We start from the raw sequence: 18,414 nt of genomic DNA on the forward strand, positions 1-18,414 counted from the left end.
TCAAATTGAATTGCATTTGAAACATAGAAGTCATTCCATTGCACGCATTTCACATTTCAAATGCAATCTAAATCATGCATCCCACAATGCAATTAAAATTGGACAAGATGGCAGAATTTGAAAACACCAGAAAATTCAGAAAATTGGCTGAGTTTATTATTAAAATAAATTTTATTATCGAGAAAAAAATTCTTTATATATACTCCCGTATACTCACATGAAATTTAACGAAACTGCTACTCTTAGGTGCCAAATAAACGGGGGGGTTCGAATAAATGGGGGGGTTGGAAAAAATTTTGAAATTAAATAAACGGGGGGGACCTAATTACCGGGGGGGCTTGAAAATGGACCTTTAAAAACCCTAAAAAGGGTCAAAATAGACTAAATTCAGGCTTTTTAGAGTAAAACAAGGAATTTTCCTTTTTGAAGCTAGGAATTTTTTCAATAATTAATAAACGGGGGGTCCTAATAAGGTCCGGGGGGGTTGGAAAAAAATCGAAAAATTAACAAGCGGGGGGGACCGTTTATTTGGCACCTAAGAGTACCTCCTTTTAATTCAAAACATTCAAGCATTTTTTAAAAAAGAATGAGGTTGTTTAGTGGAAATTCAACCAGGACTTCCAGAACAATGACTCCTACAAAACGTAAGGTTTTATCTCGAAAGTATACTATGAAGAGCATCTCTGATCTCTGTTTATAGATCGCAAATGGCTAAAAACTTTGACTCGTCCTTGCTATCTTTCCCTTTAAAACCAAATAAATCAGTGTAAATTATCTAACAGGCACAAAATTCATAACAAATCAACAACTTACATACATTATTGCCAGGACGGGAACTATGTGAAAATATATACTGTAATAACCATTTTTCAAAAAAGCCACAATCAACAACCTCATAATAATTAAGATCTGGAGCATTTCAAATCAAAAAAATAATTTTAAAGCTTTCAGTCTTTCAAGTGAACCTTCCTTGACTCTGAAAGTCTTAAAATGTTTTGTTTTGATTTTGAAATTCGAATTTCTGACAAGTCTGGGCATGCTCAGTATTGGATTGTATTTGAATTTTCGAATGTTGCTATTTTTAGTTTTTGTAGATACTTCAAATATCATCCATTCTGAATTGTATTTGAACTGCTTTCAGAAAAGATGTTTGAAACAATCCAAAAATATTTCATTGTTCAAAGAACTTGGATTGTCTTTGAAATACTTTTAGACTTTTAGGGAAAAAAGTTTAAACAATCCAAACACAGTTCATTTTTTCTTCAACGGTTAGTGTAAAACGCAGGTCACAGGTCACAGGTCGCAGGTCACAGGTCACAGGTCAGTGATGACAGGTTAACTCTAAACAATGTCATTGCAGAGGAAAATGTTTGGAAAACACAAAGAATTATCAAAAACATAATTCTCAAGCAATTTCATCCATATAAAACCATTTCAAACATCAAAATTTCACCATGTGCTTTTATCGATCTTTCGCAGTTTGCGCCGTGTATAAGGCAGACCAGAAAACATTTGAAACTATATTATACGTATAACAGGTATATTACATATTGTAATGTTTGTAATGTTATATGATGGTTACATATAATAAAACAAATCGCTCTAAAACTAACTTCTCAGAGAACTCACGAGCTTCTGATTGGTGTAATTTTATATCCAGCCATATTGTTATCATCACATTCGGCATGCTGAATATTTTTGGTGTTTTTCTCTTGTAAGACATGATATTTTGTAATTCTGTCAATATTTTTGTCAAAAATTGTCATTAAATTAAGCGGCAGGTACAAAATGATAAAACATAAAGCATATTGCATAATGCATAATTCATAATATTTGAAAAATGTCAATTTTAGTGGCCATAATAAGGAGAATTTGAAAGATAATACTTTCAACAAAACAAATATACCATTTTCTACCACAAAATAAAGGGTAGAAAGCTGTAAATTTGAATTTTGGATGATGAAGAAAATCCATGATCCACTGAAAATGATTGTCGCCATTTTGATTTTCATAGTTGTATTTTACAGAACGTAGTATAGTGTAGAAAAGCACACGAAAATATCTCCTCCGTATATTACTTTTCTAAGTTCCCAGAGATCTTTTCGAACATTTGCATCGGGTTTTCCATCTTACAAAGCATTAACCATGGGAATGCATTTTGTTAGATAAGCCAATATATCCAGCCAATATAAATTAAAGAGTTTTATGCAAAAGCTAGATCAAAGAAAATAGACTTCGAATCTTTTTACATTCGAATGTTTATGGTTTTTTTGAGAAAGAAGAAGGGGGAAACCTTTCTGATCTGTTGCATCTTCTTATTATTTATGCTGACGGAAAACCCCAACCTCGTCCCCGTGTATCCCAGGCTTTATTTACGTTACTGATTGACGCCAGAGAATACCCTGGTGTTGGCTGATGCGAGTTCCCCCTCTCAGAGGGGGAACTTCTCAAAACAATACGTCATGAAATATTCTGACGTTACAAAGTTACACTGCAATGCAACGACCTCAAAAAACAGGCACGACGGAAGCTTTTTATATCTGGTACGGCGAATGTCAATTTAAGCGATTTTACAGAAGCATCCGGCGACGACCTTTTTTTGAATATCTGCTGTTCGACCATAGTTGACCTAGTTTTTTGGATCTGTTGTTCAAATTTTTTGAAATCCCTGCTCCTAGAAATATCTATGTGCTGTTCTCTTAAAATGCCAAGATAACATTAGAACCCCTTCTCCTAGAAATTTGGATCTGTTGTTCAGCTAAAATCTACTTCCTCTCTTCCTAGAAAAATTGTTTTCGATCTGCAGTTCTCACTTCTCCTCCGCGCTTCTCATCTGCTGTTCCAAATTTTTATCCGCCCTTCTCATCTGCTGTTCTACATTTTTATCCGCCCTTCTCATCTGCTGTCCCACTTTTACCCGCCCTTCTCATCTGTTGTTCCACTTTTAACTTTTATCCCCGCCCGTCTCATCTGCTGTTCTACAATATCCCTCTACTTTTATCTATATCTGTTCCGCCCACCGTTCAGCCAGCGAGAAGAATAGAAAGAATACAACTAAGCTATTTGAAACGCGTTTAATACGCGTTTAACCCGCGCACAATGAAAATATATTTTCGGGGGGTAAAGTTGAATCTTTCATGAAAAATTTTAGTAGAAAATAACCATTATTTTGTTCTTCAATCACTTATTTTTGGTTGATAATAATAACAATATTAGTTTTTGGTTACTGTTTATGTCTTTTTGTTGTTTAAGAGATAAAAAATTTCCATATCAACAACTTATATTTTATCTCGAACCCCCTGATTTCACTGCGATAGCTTTTGTGACAAAGAAAAAAAAATTGAGCGCACATTTTAACCACGAGGAGTGAAAACAAGATGGTCGATGATATCACTTCATACTTTAGTCTTCAATATTTATTTTGAAAAAGTATTTTGTCGTATACAGTTTGTTTGATATGGTACGATATGGGAAACTCTGGTAGCTATACTTTTTTGGAATATTCAGAAAGGGGTGTCTATAGTTTTTTATTTTTTTAGCTACTGTATAGAATCTGAGAATGTCCTGGTGCATCCATGGACCATGTCCCACCACCACCCAGCCAAAACTTTGGGCAGCCCTGGTCTGGGGACTTTAAAAATTGTTTGATTTGGCTGAAATCTGGCACACTTGTTCCTTGGGTGAATGAATATCTGTATCTGGGGGTGTTTATTAACTTTCAAAAATTTGGACTTTTGGGACCTGGATAAGTTTTTTGCCAAAACAAAGATTTTAGGGGCTGTTTATTTGGCCTGTTTTTTAGGTTTCATGCAAGTTCTATCACGCTATTATTTTAGCATCTACAATCAGGCCTTATAGTTACATAGTTAGTTGGAAAAATACTGAAGTTGCCTGTGTGGAAACGATGTAGTCCACGTCGCCAAATTGTTATTTATTTAAGCTGAGATCTAAGCAAAAATCCCATGCCTAAAAAAAAGTAGCTCAAAATAAGCTTTACATGCTATTCACACTCTACGTCGTTGTATGATGGTCAAGGTAGAGGCGAAGAGACAGAGTAGCTGGAACCTCGATATTCCAGGATTAGAAAAAGCTATACCTGTTATCTTTTTTCTTTAAAGAATCAACAAGCCATCAACATCAATAAATTACACACATTTACTCAGAGAAACTTTTAAAATTATCTGCCATTATGACTTTCTTGAAGCCGTTCTGAAATGAACCAATCGGGTTATGAATCGGAATTCCTATGGGAGTTCTTTTCCGAAATTTGTAAAATAGCTAAGTCGGCAAAAAAACTTTTCCCGGGGGTTTGAGGGAAAAACAGAACTGCTGTCATTTGTTTTTTATTTAACCAGATATTTAAATTTGGGCTCAAAAATATTTAAATAAATAAGTTAATAGTATTCAATATACTATTTGTATCTGATCAGAAAATAAAACACTTACAGAACGACATCGTTTATCATTTGGAATACCCCCGTATTTGGACCATTCTATGGTGGTCGCGAAATAGGGCGGAAACTAAGTAGCACCCTCAGTGCAAGATTGCCGCCTCATCTTTATTCGCCCGCGCGAGAATGCGAGCTAATCATTTTTTTCTCGCGCGCTCAAGGGGAAAAGGAAAGTGATCGATATTCTTTGAAGGAAAAACGTCAGAAACAAACCCAAAGACCAAAAGATGTATTTTGTTGTTGACAATCGATCCTGTGAAGATGAAAAAATTTCTGCTTTGCGTTTTTTTCGGAACGCTGAAAAACTCTAATTTCGATCATCCTTTAAGATAAAGAGGTTGTGAGATTTGGGTTAGCGAGGCAAAAATCGCTAAAAAGCTGGTAAAATCGTAATCCTCAAAAATCGATGTTCCAGCCTCACTGAGAGAGAGGTTATGCGCTTAAACCTGGCGTAATGAAATCCGATGTTAGAATGATGGTGTCTAGTTGAAAAACTTTGACTTATGCCCATATCTTACTTTCCACTTTTTACGCCAATACGCCAAAAGTTTTTTTTTTTTTTTTTCAATATAATGAAGGGAATTTTACAAATTCAAAAGATTCTATGTACAGTATATACACTAAATTTTGGCTTATATAGTATGAATGTTGACTTGAGTGTGCCCTACCTAGGAAGGGTCACTACAGTAAGACAACAAAATAGAAAAATCTCTCTTAGGGTATCTTTTTGGTGAATTTGGATGAACAGTGGAAAATAATGGGAATACTTTTGAATTTCAGCCAAACGACTATTGAAGCAGTATCTTGTTTTAAAATTTTATTTGTGTGCATATTATTTCCTTTAAAACCATCGTTTCTCTGTCAACATGGATTCTCTCTCAGACCACAACAAACATACTCTCAAGATTTAGTTCCTAAACTCAAAAATTTTCCAACATGATTCTTTTTGAAAGTAAATTTTTTGCATTTCTTTTTTCCAAAAAGTTCACATTCAACACAAATTGACAATAGGGGCAGAATCTTTACGGTATTTTTGCAGAATATCATTCTAATTGTGTTTCCTGAAACAAGAGGGGTGGGAAAGATCTGCTTACAAAAATTAAATCGTCTCAGTTATTAGAGGCAGTGTTTAAGTACGTTTGCAGTATCTATTTTTCTTTCAAAAACGTGTTTTCAAAAGTTGCGCTTACAAAAATTGAATCGTCTCTGTTATCGGAGGCAGTGTTCAAGTACGTTTGCAGCATCTATTTAATTATTGCTTTAAAAAAGTGACTCCTTAGAATGATTTATTAAAATGACTCAGCCCACTTTTATGTAATATTCCTTATTGCAAGACAATGATAAAAATCATTTTTAAACTAACAGACTCATGATTTACTTCCTAAACTATAAAATTTTCCAACATGTTTTTTTTCAAAGTCAATTTTTTGCATTTCTTTTTTCAAAAAAGTTCACATTCAACACAAATTGACAATGGGGGCAGAATCTTTTTCGTTATTTTTGCAGAATATCATTCTAATTGTGTTTTCTAAGACAAGGGGGGTGGGAAAGATCTGCTTACAAAAATTAAATCGTCTCAGTTATTAGAGGCAGTGTTTAAGTACGTTTGCAGTATCTATTTTTCTTTCAAAAACTTGTTTTCAAAAGTTGCGCTTACAAAAATTGAATCGTCTCTGTTATCGGAGGCAGTGTTCAAGTACGTTTGCAGCATCTATTTAATTATTGCTTTAAAAAGTGACTCCTTAGAATGATTTATTAAAAATAACTCAGCCCACTGTTATGTAATATACACTATTGCAAGATAATGATAAAACAAAGTCAATTTTTTGCATTTCTTTTTTCCAAAAAGTTCACATTCAACACAAATTGACAATGGGGGCAGAATCTTTTTCGTTATTTTTGCAGAATATCATTCTAATTGTGTTTTCTAAGACAAGGGGGGTGGGAAAGATCTGCTTACAAAAATTAAATCGTCTCAGTTATTAGAGGCAGTGTTTAAGTACGTTTGCAGTATCTATTTTTCTTTCAAAAACTTGTTTTCAAAAGTTGCGCTTACAAAAATTGAATCGTCTCTGTTATCGGAGGCAGTGTTCAAGTACGTTTGCAGCATCTATTTAATTATTGCTTTAAAAAGTGACTCCTTAGAATATGATTTATTAAAAATAACTCAGCCCACTGTTATGTAATATACACTATTGCAAGATAATGATAAAACAAAGTCAATTTTTTGCATTTCTTTTTTCCAAAAAGTTCACATTCAACACAAATTGACAATGGGGGCAGAATCTTTTTCGTTATTTTTGCAGAATATCATTCTAATTGTGTTTTCTAAGACAAGGGGGGTGGGAAAGATCTGCTTACAAAAATTAAATCGTCTCAGTTATTAGAGGCAGTGTTTAAGTACGTTTGCAGTATCTATTTTTCTTTCAAAAACTTGTTTTCAAAAGTTGCGCTTACAAAAATTGAATTGTCTCTGTTATCGGAGGCAGTGTTCAAGTACGTTTGCAGCATCTATTTAATTATTGCTTTAAAAAGTGACTCCTTAGAATGATTTATTAAAAATAATTCAGCCCACTTTTATGTAATATTCATATTCAAAAAATTGGTTTCAGGAATTTTGTTTTACAAAAATAAAATTTTCTCAATCAACTGAGTCAAGAGTTTAAAGTATTTTTACAGGCTATGTTTTATTTTATGTCACCTTAAAAAGGCCTGTTGACTTAAATAACATCTCCACTGCACTGTTGTTGAAGACAAAGTTTACAGTGTACATTTTAAAAATCAAAATTATTTCTGTTCCCCAAAAACTTTTCGTATTTCAGGTTATTTATTTTTCTTATAAAATTAATTTTTTTTCTTTAGATAAAAATGGATACTACTTCAATAGAAAATTGGTTTCAGAATTTTGTGATAGTTCGAAATGATAAAGAATCAGTTCCACTGTTTGTTTTGGTTAAAAGTTTCAATGAATCCAATGTTGACAAGGCAATGGAGTATAATGAAAATGACTTTTTAAATTTTTGAAGGAATTTTTGCTTAGGAAAAATATACCAATCAATTATACAAAGCGCTCTGTTAGAGGAAAAAAACGAATTTCAATAACAGGAATAGGGTTAAAACAATCAATTAAAGTTTCAGTCATTACTTCTCATGCTGATTCACCTGTATTCAATGTAAACCGAAATGAGGAATCTTTTTATGAGAGAACTGCTGGAGATCAAGATATTGTGCCTTTTTTGGTTGAGGATTCTATTATTGACAGTTCTCACAGTATGTCTGAGTCTGGAGTATAAAAAATACTGTAAAGCAAAATAATGTCAAGAGGTCAAGTCCAACTCTCAATTTACATCCTTGTGTTACGTTATGGTCCAGCCAACCATGAATCTGACATGAATCATTCTTGCCTAATGTGTTCTGAAATTAAAGACGGTGACATCACTGATACCCTTTCTTGCTCAAATCTTGATCCCATTAATTCAACTTCGTGTAATAATCACCTATTGTGTCCAGGTGTTGAATCTGGTAATGTTGTAAAGTGTGGTTCTGGGATTGATAATTCTTTTGGAAAGTCTTTCATTGACTCCAATCTTGATTATTCTACAAACATTCCTTCTGACAATGTCAATGATTTGAAATCTTTTCCTAATGAATCTGATGGAAGTTTTGATTGGGATGATAATAGCGAGCATTCACTCATTTTATCTGATATTTCCAAAAATGTTGAATCAAATTGTGATCGATCTAAATGTAAACCTGACTCAGTTGAGATTGTTGATCATCCTTCACATGACTCAAAGATCTTTGATAAAGATAAGTCAAAAAAAAGTTCTAATTTTCATTATTTCTCTAAAGGGAACCTCAATTCTGAAAGAGAAAAGTCACCAAGAATTGTTTATGTAGAAAAACAATTTCCATTTAGAAATCAATCAAAAGAATCTTCCCACTATGATAATTTAACCTTTTCCAGATTCTACCAAAACTTTAAAACCATAACTCCATCCCAGTTACAGTCCTGTAATTTTGACAATTTTGAGGATTTTTTAAATACAAATTTTCCAACACAGGAGTCCAAGAGTGAAGTTCTGAGGGATGCAATTCTCAAAGCAAAGTCTACCACAAATATTCTCAAGACTAGAATGAATGCTTTTCTTTGTGGCTCATTTCCTCCCATATGTACAGGGAATGTAGCAAGTAATGCGTTGGATGACTTAGAAGCCTCATTGTTGATTCCACAATTTACTGCACAAAGTTACTCACCAAATTTGATTTTTAAATGCCAGGTTTGTGAGGTTTATAGGAAATTTTTGAAACAGTGTGGAAGGTTGTGTAAGATGGGTCCAGGTATTTTTGAAGGCTGTAAGCAGCTCTACCAACACTCTCTTACAGATCACCACAAAAGCGCAATTGACTTTTTGAAAAGGCATTCTAGCACTTTACCAAATCCGTCCGAAAAAATTAAACGAAAAGAGCATGTTTCCACTTATTTCAAAGATGAGTCCACGGGAAAAGGAAAGAATGTGTCTTGCATGTTTCTCTGGGATCTTGATATTGTCAAGGAATTTAGACATGATCAAAACATAAGAAGAAAAAATCCTAAAAGCATTTTTGCAGATAGAAAAGAATGGAAGAAATGTGAAAGCGAATTAGGTCATGAAAGATGTAAAGAGTATGATGAATGGAAGAAAAAGCATCAGAGAGATTTTAAGGCTCTTTGTGAAGAGAGTAAGTTTAGCTCCTCTAGGTCTGTGTTCATCCCTGCGAACGAGCAGAAAATATTAGTTAGTGGGCAAACAGTCATCCTTTCTGGTGGAATTAAGTCACTGGACCCTCCTTGCCTTGGTAGCGCATTTACTACTGGTCCTCATCCATTTACATCTGTAAATTGTCACAAGCAAAGAAAAGCGCTTAAAAACCTGCAGGCTTTTCGTAACAAAAAAGCATCACTTCCTAAGACAGAGTCTCGACTTGGCAAAAAAGGAATGCGTGCAGACTATGCATCTAAGGGTGAAAAAGAACAACTCTTTCTTGAAACAGTTGAAAAAAATGAGGCTCTTGTCAAGTGCAATAAGGCATACAAAAAACTGGTTATGAGCAAAACAAATTGGGAAAAGTCGTTGTTGGAAAGTTGTCAGACAGACGAAGTGAGGAAACTTGTTCTTGATTTAGTTATGCTCATGGAAAGTAAAGATACCACCCTAGAAATCAAGAAAGACATCATAAAAAATTTATTGGGAAAGTTGAGATCTGGTGTTAATCACAAATTTTTGCCCATCATCAAAGATGTGGCGGCATACTATCATAACTCTCTAGGTCCAGATAAATATAGCTTGCTTCAAAATCTCTTTGGGCTTCCAGGAAAGACTTGCGCAAAGCAGCATGGTCTACAAACTAAACTTCAGCTTGGGATGAATGAAGAGGTTTTTGAGAGAGGTGTAACCTTGTACAATGGTTACCCTGTGATTGATGCCACTGACGAGGCTAGAACTTTAAGGATGTTGTCTGGAGTTGTAGGTAAAGAAGGAAATGTTGAAATTATTGGTCAATGTTGGGAACCTGATTTGGATGATTGGGAAGGATCGAGGAAGTTTCTTGGTGAAGTTGTTAAGGATAATAGTGTACCAGATGAATTTAATGCCTTAAAGAAAGTCGCTGATAAGATCATAGCAAAAAATCAACTTGCCAAAGACACTGCTATTCACAACTTGGTATCAGCTTCTGGAATTAAAACAAAGCCTCTCATTTACTTGATATGGCCTACCCCAAATAAAGGTTATCGATCTTTTCACCTCATGAAAATATGGGACCTTGTCAGGTCTAATTGTTTTCTTTTACCATCAGGAGAATTGAGGAGTGACCCAATCAACCTAGTTGGGCATGCCTCTGACTCAGCTGGATTCCAATTAGCAGCTGCAGTGGCGTTAATGACACCTCAGCCTCAAGCATTTAAAGTTGGGGTGAAATATTTGACTCTTGATGCTGGAGACAGTCAGTTTGCTTCCCCATACCTAGGTCCATTGCCATCTATTGCATACTTAGATTATGACCACAATCTTCGTCTTTTTCTAAAGTGTCTGAAGTATGAGACCCTTGATCTTGATTTCTTTCCATCTAAAACTAGCACTCACATTGCTTCAATTAATCATCTACGCGAATTAAAGGATATTTTGGATAGTAGTGGTAATTCTCATCTTTGTTCATTTTCCAATAACGATCTGCTTTTTGCTCGCTTTTTAGACCAGAATGTTGATGCAGCTCTAAAAATCTTTACTTCCAGAGTTGCACAACTTCTCCATGAACATGTTCCGGGCTCTGCAGGCACATCCCTGTACATTGAAGGTGTTGTTGCATTGTTTAAACCTTTCCTCAATCCAAATTGTAACCCAATTGCCAGTCAGGAAAGTATAAGCGAAGGGATTACTGTTTTCCGAATTTGGAAGCAAATTTTGAAGAAGAAGAAAAAAAGGTTGAATGCAGTAAAAAATGCAGCAAAAGATCCCTCTAAACGTGGAAAGTTCATCACTTATGGATGTGCTAAGACATCAGAAATTCTATTTGCAGCTGGTACTTGCCATATGTTGGCCATGTTTGCACACTTTAAAGAACTCGGTACAGCTATGCTACCTCTCTCCAATTGCGGTACGAAAACAACAGAAAGAATCATAAGTGAGATTCAGGGTAAAACAAATCAAATACAGTCTTTGGATGCACAGCCAACACTTGCCGAAATTATGCAAAAAATAAGTAAAGTGCAAACAAATCACACTGCTGAGGATAATATCCTTGCAGCAGGTGGTAAGAAACTTAGTACTACCAATCGAAGAAGGTTGTCCCAGAAGCTTAAGGTTACTGAAAATTCAGATTATGTTTATCCAGCTTCTTTTGACGATTTCAAGCTGCAACAGCAAAGTGCTTTTAAAAGTGGTGTTGAGAAAGGTATCTCTCTATTTCGAAAATATTGCTCGGAAGGAATTGAATTCTTGGAAAAAAATGGTGGTCTTGGTTTTTTAAAATCTTTCAAAAATGGTGTGCCCGAAAAGAATAAATTTGAAGGTTGTGTAAGCGAAGAATATGCATTAGAAAAGTTGAATTTGAAATCTGCTGAACTCCTTTCAAAAGGTGCTGATGTAGAAGAAAATTTAATTACTAATTACTTGAACCCAGAAGATCAGACCACTGACATTAACAAGGAAAATGAAAAAGATGACATCAAGGAACTGATCTCTGAAGAAGTTCTTACAGATCCAAGCAGATCTAGAATCAGGAGATGTGAAAGATGAAGAGTTAGAAGCTTCTGAACTCGGGTAAATTAATGCGTGTCCAAAATTTCCCGTAATTTTCCGGAGGCACTTCCACCCCGTTAAACATATAACATTATACATCAAAAGAAGCACATTTTGGAATAGAATTTGAAAATCACTGTTACTTAAATTTATTTATCAAATATCACCAAATTATATTACTTTTTCTAATTTTCCGGGGGTTTGCATCGATACAAATTTCGACGATTTATTTAAGTATAAGGCCAAAACATTTAAGTAACAGTGCTTTCCAAATGCGTTACGTTGGTACAAATTCATCCAGAAACTTTTTTCCCCAAAAATCGGGTGGTTAATGGGTCCGCCTCGCGATTTGCGGTTTATGACGTAATGTTTCTATATTTGGATGCCGAAACGCGCTTTCCCGTACTTTTACACTTACCCCCGTATTTCAAGACTACTTCGTCTGCCGTGTGATTAAGATGCGATGAAAGGCGCCAATACGAGAAAATTTGTGTTTTGAGATTGAAATGGAAGGTGATTGAAATGTCCAAACTGGCTGACTGAGCTCCAGCTATCATAAAGTTCTCAACAGAGATGTATTGGTTCAGATATTTGATAAAAGTGTTTGTGATATTGTGATTGTTGTAAGAATTTACTTTAAAACAGATAGATAAACCCAGACACCACCACCCAAAGGCTAAATAAAATAAGAAGGGGGGGTGGGGGCGGTGGGGAGGAACGAGGGGAGGGTCAGATCAGACTAAATATATCAACCCTAGAGAGACTATTTTTGACCATTTAATTTTTGATAACCTTTACAAAAAATACGCAAAGCGAGGTAACGTTAACGAGAGATTCAAAAACTGTTTTTGCCTGTGTTTCTTTTTTTATAATAGAGGATGTTTTTTTAAGCTTTTCTTAAGGCCCGGGAGAGTTATTCTTATAATTATTGATATATCCACTGAAACACTGTTTGCGTCTTGCTGCGATGACGTAACTCGCGCAGCAATTAACTCACTGTCTATTGGATGACCATTTTGAGCGTTTTGGCGGCGTTACCGCCCATTCAATTAATCCAATTATGTAATAGACAGTTCTAATTGGGCATATTTTGACGAACAATTTATTTTAGATGAAGATATAGATAACATGGCTACTGTTTTTCATTGCAAATATCTGAAAGCAACTCTCTTCAGAATCAGCCAAAAATACCATGCCCAAGAAAAACTAAAAAAGTACAATGAATTCTCATCGCAGTTTGCGCATATCACCATGGACTATCAAAAATTTATCACATATTACAATCGATTTGTATTAGATACTAATAAAAAGAAACTACAAAAAGGAGTAAGAGAAGCATGGATTGATATGTTCTCTTTGGAGAAATGGAATGCTTTGGATGATGGCCATAAACGTTTACACACTGTCCGTGAATGTCAGCCATGTAAATTTATCATCTTTGATCCTTCGCCCAGACTTCCTGTGCCTTCAATTTCTTTGGATTCAACATGCTCAACACCATCTCAGTCATTTCATTCTTCACCTTCAACACCTCATCCCACACCTTCCTCAAATCTACAAATGCCAAAGACGCCAACAACACCATTTTCGTCATTAAAGATTGATATCCCCATTCATTCTACTCCTTCTGTAAAACATCAAAAACAAGCTGCGTCGACTGTTTTGACCAAACTGAATGAAGAATTCCATTGTTTATATGGGAAAAAATTTACTGATGTTGTTTGTAAAGTTCCAGAGGCAAAACTGCAAGCAAAACCAACAGAGGCTGAGAGGAAAAAAAGGGATAGAAAGATCCGAAGAGATGTTAGAGATGAGCTTCAGAATGTTTTATATTCGCGAGATTCTCAAGTTCTCTTTGGAACACGTCAAACAGCATCTCAATATGAATCTCAAAGAAAGGCAATGTTTATGGAATCTCCTGCAGATGCTAAAGCACGAACAGAGAAGCGTAATCTAGTTTTCATTTCTGTGAACCTTGTGTTTTTCTAAGGCTAAACTAACATGTATAATTATTGGAAAAACTCCATAGTTTTAAAAATTACAACATGATTAGGAAAATAATGCAATTTTTTAATTTTAGCGAGAGCTTATGTTAGCAAAATGACAAATTTTTCAAAATACTAAATATAACCCCAATTTTTGTCTAGAACAAAAAAAGAACCAATTCGTATTTTGAAAAATTTGCCAATATTGCTTCCATTAAGGTATGACATATAATATGACTTGTGTATTATAAGCAATAAAATAAATAGTAAACTTTCTATTCTAATTCCTAGGTAAACTAGACGAAGAATCAGGAAAATGCAAGAAAAAGAGAAGCTCAAAAAACCTTGATCAACTTGACTTTGATAAAGCTGGCTTGTTGAATCATGTCAACAGTTTACCAAAAGGATCAAAGGTTTGAAACAGAGGCTTGATAATTTAAATTGAGTACATTTCTTCATGTGAATGTCTGATATCACAATTAGCTTTAATTAATCAACATTTCCATTCAGGAGCTTGTACAAATACCCAAAATGATGTTACTAGACCGGCTGTATGAAATCAAGTATCAAATAATGCATTTAATTAATTAAAATGAATACTGTTTGTGGTTTCTTCCTAAAAGGATTTTCATTTAAAATCAATTTAGTCTTAGAAGTAACTGCTTCACGTTTTATGTGTTTATACTCAATAAACAACAGAAACCTGTCTTGAAATTCAACATATTCTTCAGGTTATAATGTTACCGGCCACCGATTTCACTACCAGTGAGTGAAACAGCCCTGAAGCGGAAAGGGTAGTGGGGTTAAATAGTTATAACACCTGGCTATTCCACTAAAGGTAACAACCACAATAGTTCATCATATTGTTAAAATATACTTTTGATATGATGACTATTGTTTAATAAACATCAATAGTTAGATGGACAAAATTTTGAGAGCTTCTATTATAGCTCTTTTATAGTCCACTTTCTAACAGTTTAAACTATTTCCAATGAATTTCAATGTTTCAGTGAATTTTTTTTGAAACTTTCATGTTTTCTTTTTCCTTGTAAATGACACAAACGTGAATTTTATTGACTGAAATATACAGTGATTCCTGATTTGTTAGAGTTTGTTATTTTATTAGTTTTATAGCTTTGCTTATCAACAGTTGGAAAACCTTTTGGTATCCCAGAGAGTCCTCAGGCTAACATGGTTGTCAGAGAGTTTTTAGAGGCAGAGAAAGTCGATATTAGTTTATTTAAAAACAACTATATAAATAAAGACAGAGTGAGAAGGTGTAAATTGAAAAAGCAAGGTGAGTTTTTTGATATACCATTTTCAATCAGGATTCAATTTAGACAATTGCCCAGAATTATTGACTTATATAGTGTTTATTACAAAATTTAGAAAAATAATTAAGTGGTTGGACCTTTTTTATAGTTTTTGTGGATAGAAAAGTTGGTGTCTCTATTAATAACAATAATAACTTACCCCCCTAAGTTTTCAATACTGATGAGAATTTCATGGGTAAAAAATGTTATGTTTTGTCTTGTTTTTATAGGTGTGTCTCTGCCGATGCCAAGACCATATAAGTATTTAAAGGAAGAACTTCTGAAGAAAATCAACAGGGGAGAAATTCTAATCGGTGAATTGATTGAACCAAAATGTTACATCAGGATCAAGTTTAAAAAGGGGAAAATTATTAAGGAAAAGGTTGAAATTCGTGGACGCAAACTTCCACTGGAGGAAATTCGAAGGAGAATGTTTGAGGAACACAAATCTATGGGTAAATAGTTAACCCCTCTCTTTAGTCAGGTCAACATACATATTCTTGTTAAGCGCACTTACAATGTGTAGAGGCTGCTGATTCATTTTTTGTCACGAAATAGCCTTAAGCTTTATGATTGACTTTAAGCATTTTCGGTTGAGATTGAAGGTAAAAAATAATTATTTTCCATAGCTATATATACGGAATTTACAACTTCGTTATTGTTCAGGCATCTTGAGACCAATGGCTGAATATGATCGTTTTCTTCTAACGTGGGGTGACCACACTTCGATGTTGAGTTCCGGTTATTTCCTGTATACCGTCAAGGTCATATATTCAGATGATATTTTTTACACTGACAAGGAGATGCGTGAACTGTTTGGAAAGTCCATTAATGTGCAAAGTAAAGTGGAACAACTCGAAATTTTCATCGTTGGCCAATGCAAAGAAAAGTTGACTTATGTTAAGTCACGTTTGGATGGTATGGAGGAAATGGCTGAGCCTTTCAAAGTCGGAGATGCTTTAGTGAAAGACGTTATGAGGTTTTTTATTGGTAAAGAAATTTAATAGGTCTTATAATAGTATCAAAAAAAGCTGCGGCTGGAATGATAACATCTGAATTTATGTCGTATTTGATGACTATGCTGTAAACATTCCAGCCGCGGCTTTCTTATACTAAGGTCTTGATAATTCCTCTGAACTTCTCTACTCTTGGATACCTGATCCACTGTGCCTATATAATGAAATCTGGTTTTCTCTAGCCTTGTCCATCTAGAATTTATTTTAAACATTAGAGGTTTTATCAAACGTTATTGTCATTCAATATTTCGACTTTGTCTAATGGTTGTAAATTATTATATTTAAGGTGACCATCCCGAACTCCAATTTGAATCTGGAAACTCGCAAGGTGGCAATTATCCGTGTGTGTGTGGCTGTCATTCGGGCAAGTTCGGAAACACCGCGTATGCTTTCAAAAACAACTTTGTAAAATCCCTTGATGAAAGAAGAACAAAAGTAAGTTTTTTTCCCGTCATGCTGTGTAGTATCTTTGTGCCCTCCCCCCCCCACTGTAGAAGAAATAATAACAAACAATTAACAGTCAGTAAATCAAAGTCCATTTGTTTGTTTAACAATAACATTCTCTATTTTGTAGCTCATAGAAGGTCCTGCTGGTAGGCAAAAAAATGCTATCAATCCATATGGGAAGTTGAAAGTGAAAGAATTGGAAAAAGAAATTTTCGCGCGGGATCTTGTCAAAAAAGTCAAAGGTATGAAAGATAAGTTTAATTTTTGAAGCCTAGAAATTTTGACACTTGGTTCTTGGATTCATAGTCTTTTTTGCTACCCCTTGACAATAAATCGTCCATACCCTCTCCTTCGTAAATTTTTTCTGAGAGCCCATTTTAACACGGAAGACTTCAATATTATCTTTTTTTTTTTACTATAGGTAAATGGTTGAAAGATGAGCTAGATGATGTGCTGAAAATGGATTTGGCTGGTTTGTGCCGTATCCCTGCTGTTTGCTTCCTCAATCCATCGCTTTCCCTAGAACGTATCAATCTCAAACACTATGAAATTTCTCTAATCGAGCCTTAGCACGATATTAAGGGACACATAAAGAACATGTGAGAACTTCTACCAAAGCATCTCAGTAAAGATATGGAAATCTTTTTTCAAAATGACCTTATATCCATTCTAGGTAAAAATAATTTTTTATTTACTTTTCAACTTCCTCTTCGTGCTTCAATGCTCGAGAATATCATAAATATTCGAATGATTTGCTTTTTTTGTAAAATGATTTTGTTATTGATTTTGGAATTGCTAAGTTCCGTTTTTCTGAGTTTAAATAATGTCTAATTTAAAACGACTTTTTGCACTTCCATCTAGGTGAAAAAGACACATATCGAGGCAGTGACTACAGACTGTCCGCTCTCTTCATGTGCTCTTGGACATTTTCTTCCCCGTGCGTTTAAAATGGACAGCTTGAATGGTTCTCCATAACCTAGCACATGAAAGTTGATATGATAAGCCCCTCGGATTCCGATTTTAAGCGCAAGTTAAGTCAACTCGGGCTTAGCACTTCGAATTCCGAAGATAAGCCCATGCTCACTCTCCTCAATTCTTTACTGTCACCCAATAATTGGTCATTACTCCCAATGAAAGGTGCGAACTAGGTCAAATTCGTTTTTCCAAAATTAAATGAAGATAAGCCCCTCGGATTCCCATTTTAAGCGCAAGTTAAGTTTTCGGGCGTTGAGTTTTCGGGTTTTTCTTATTTGGAACATTTTAATATTTTAATATTTTGAATCAATGTATTTAAGGGGGATGGGATTCCGATTTTAAGCGCAAGAGTATGCTTTTCGAGAAATTGCGTTTGTTTAGAGCATGATTTTTTGAATCAATGTATTTAAGGGGGATGGGATTCCGATTTTAAGCGCAAGAGCAGATTTTCTGGGATATTGAGCGATGAGTTATGCATAAAAAAACAAACGCATATGCTCATTCAGGGAGAAAGACGGGTGTACTTTTTGGTAACTAATAGCCGGGGGGGGTTGAAAAAATCTCAAACTTAATAAGCGCGGCTGGTTTGGAATAAGGTCCTGGGTGGGTAAAAAGATGAGAGAGCATGTTTCAATTTTTGTTTCATGTTTCTTTCAAAGAAAGATATGCTGTTCTCTTTTTACAACCCTGTCTCAGTGCTTTAAATCAGCAAGATTTGCTGCTATCGATGCGCTTTTAAAAGTGGAGGCATTTAAGCGCAAAGCAAATCCCTTATCATCTCGAAAGTTAGTTCTTTTTTTTCAAAAAGTAAAAATTTGTTGTGTTTACTACGCTCAAGTGAACCACAATATGCCTCATTTATCCAGAAAAGTCGATCTCCCAAACAGTTATTCGAAGAAAATTCTTATCCATCCCCCTTGCAACTTCGAATAACCGGGATTCTACTG

The 18,414-nt window shown here is 34.8% G+C and overlaps 1 protein-coding gene and 2 long non-coding RNA genes across 3 annotated transcripts in view; all 3 read left to right on the forward strand.

Moving 5' to 3' along the window:
• The window catches only part of LOC136813092 (uncharacterized), a 196,719-nt gene that overhangs the window by 134,337 nt on the left and 43,968 nt on the right, over positions 1 to 18,414 (forward strand). The window lies entirely within an intron of this gene.
• Positions 13,995 to 15,907, forward strand: LOC136812920 (uncharacterized). The gene is made up of 3 exons (XR_010847421.1): positions 13,995 to 14,129; positions 15,260 to 15,484; positions 15,696 to 15,907. It is a non-coding gene; the product is annotated as an uncharacterized lncRNA (long non-coding RNA).
• Positions 15,919 to 17,062, forward strand: LOC136812941 (uncharacterized). Its single transcript, XM_067069449.1, has 4 exons — positions 15,919 to 16,019; positions 16,332 to 16,480; positions 16,620 to 16,734; positions 16,914 to 17,062. Exons 1-4 carry the CDS (start codon positions 15,950 to 15,952, stop codon positions 17,060 to 17,062), a joined length of 483 nt encoding a protein of 160 aa, XP_066925550.1. The 5' UTR covers positions 15,919 to 15,949.

Source organism: Clytia hemisphaerica, unplaced genomic scaffold (genome assembly GCF_902728285.1).
Source record: "Clytia hemisphaerica strain Z4C2 unplaced genomic scaffold, Clytia hemisphaerica genome assembly, whole genome shotgun sequence".
Classification (NCBI taxonomy): Eukaryota; Metazoa; Cnidaria; class Hydrozoa; order Leptothecata; family Clytiidae; genus Clytia; species Clytia hemisphaerica.

Excerpts from the sequence above, each read along its gene's own strand:
- LOC136812941 (XM_067069449.1), top strand. The coding sequence starts at position 15,950 with ATGGAGGAAATGGCTGAGCCTTTCAAAGTCGGAGATGCTTTAGTGAAA. Across the intron at positions 16,481-16,619 it reads TTGATGAAAGAAGAACAAAA|CTCATAGAAGGTCCTGCTGG; the intron begins GTAAGTTTTTTT and ends TCTATTTTGTAG. Across the intron at positions 16,735-16,913 it reads TCTTGTCAAAAAAGTCAAAG|GTAAATGGTTGAAAGATGAG; the intron begins GTATGAAAGATA and ends TTTTTACTATAG.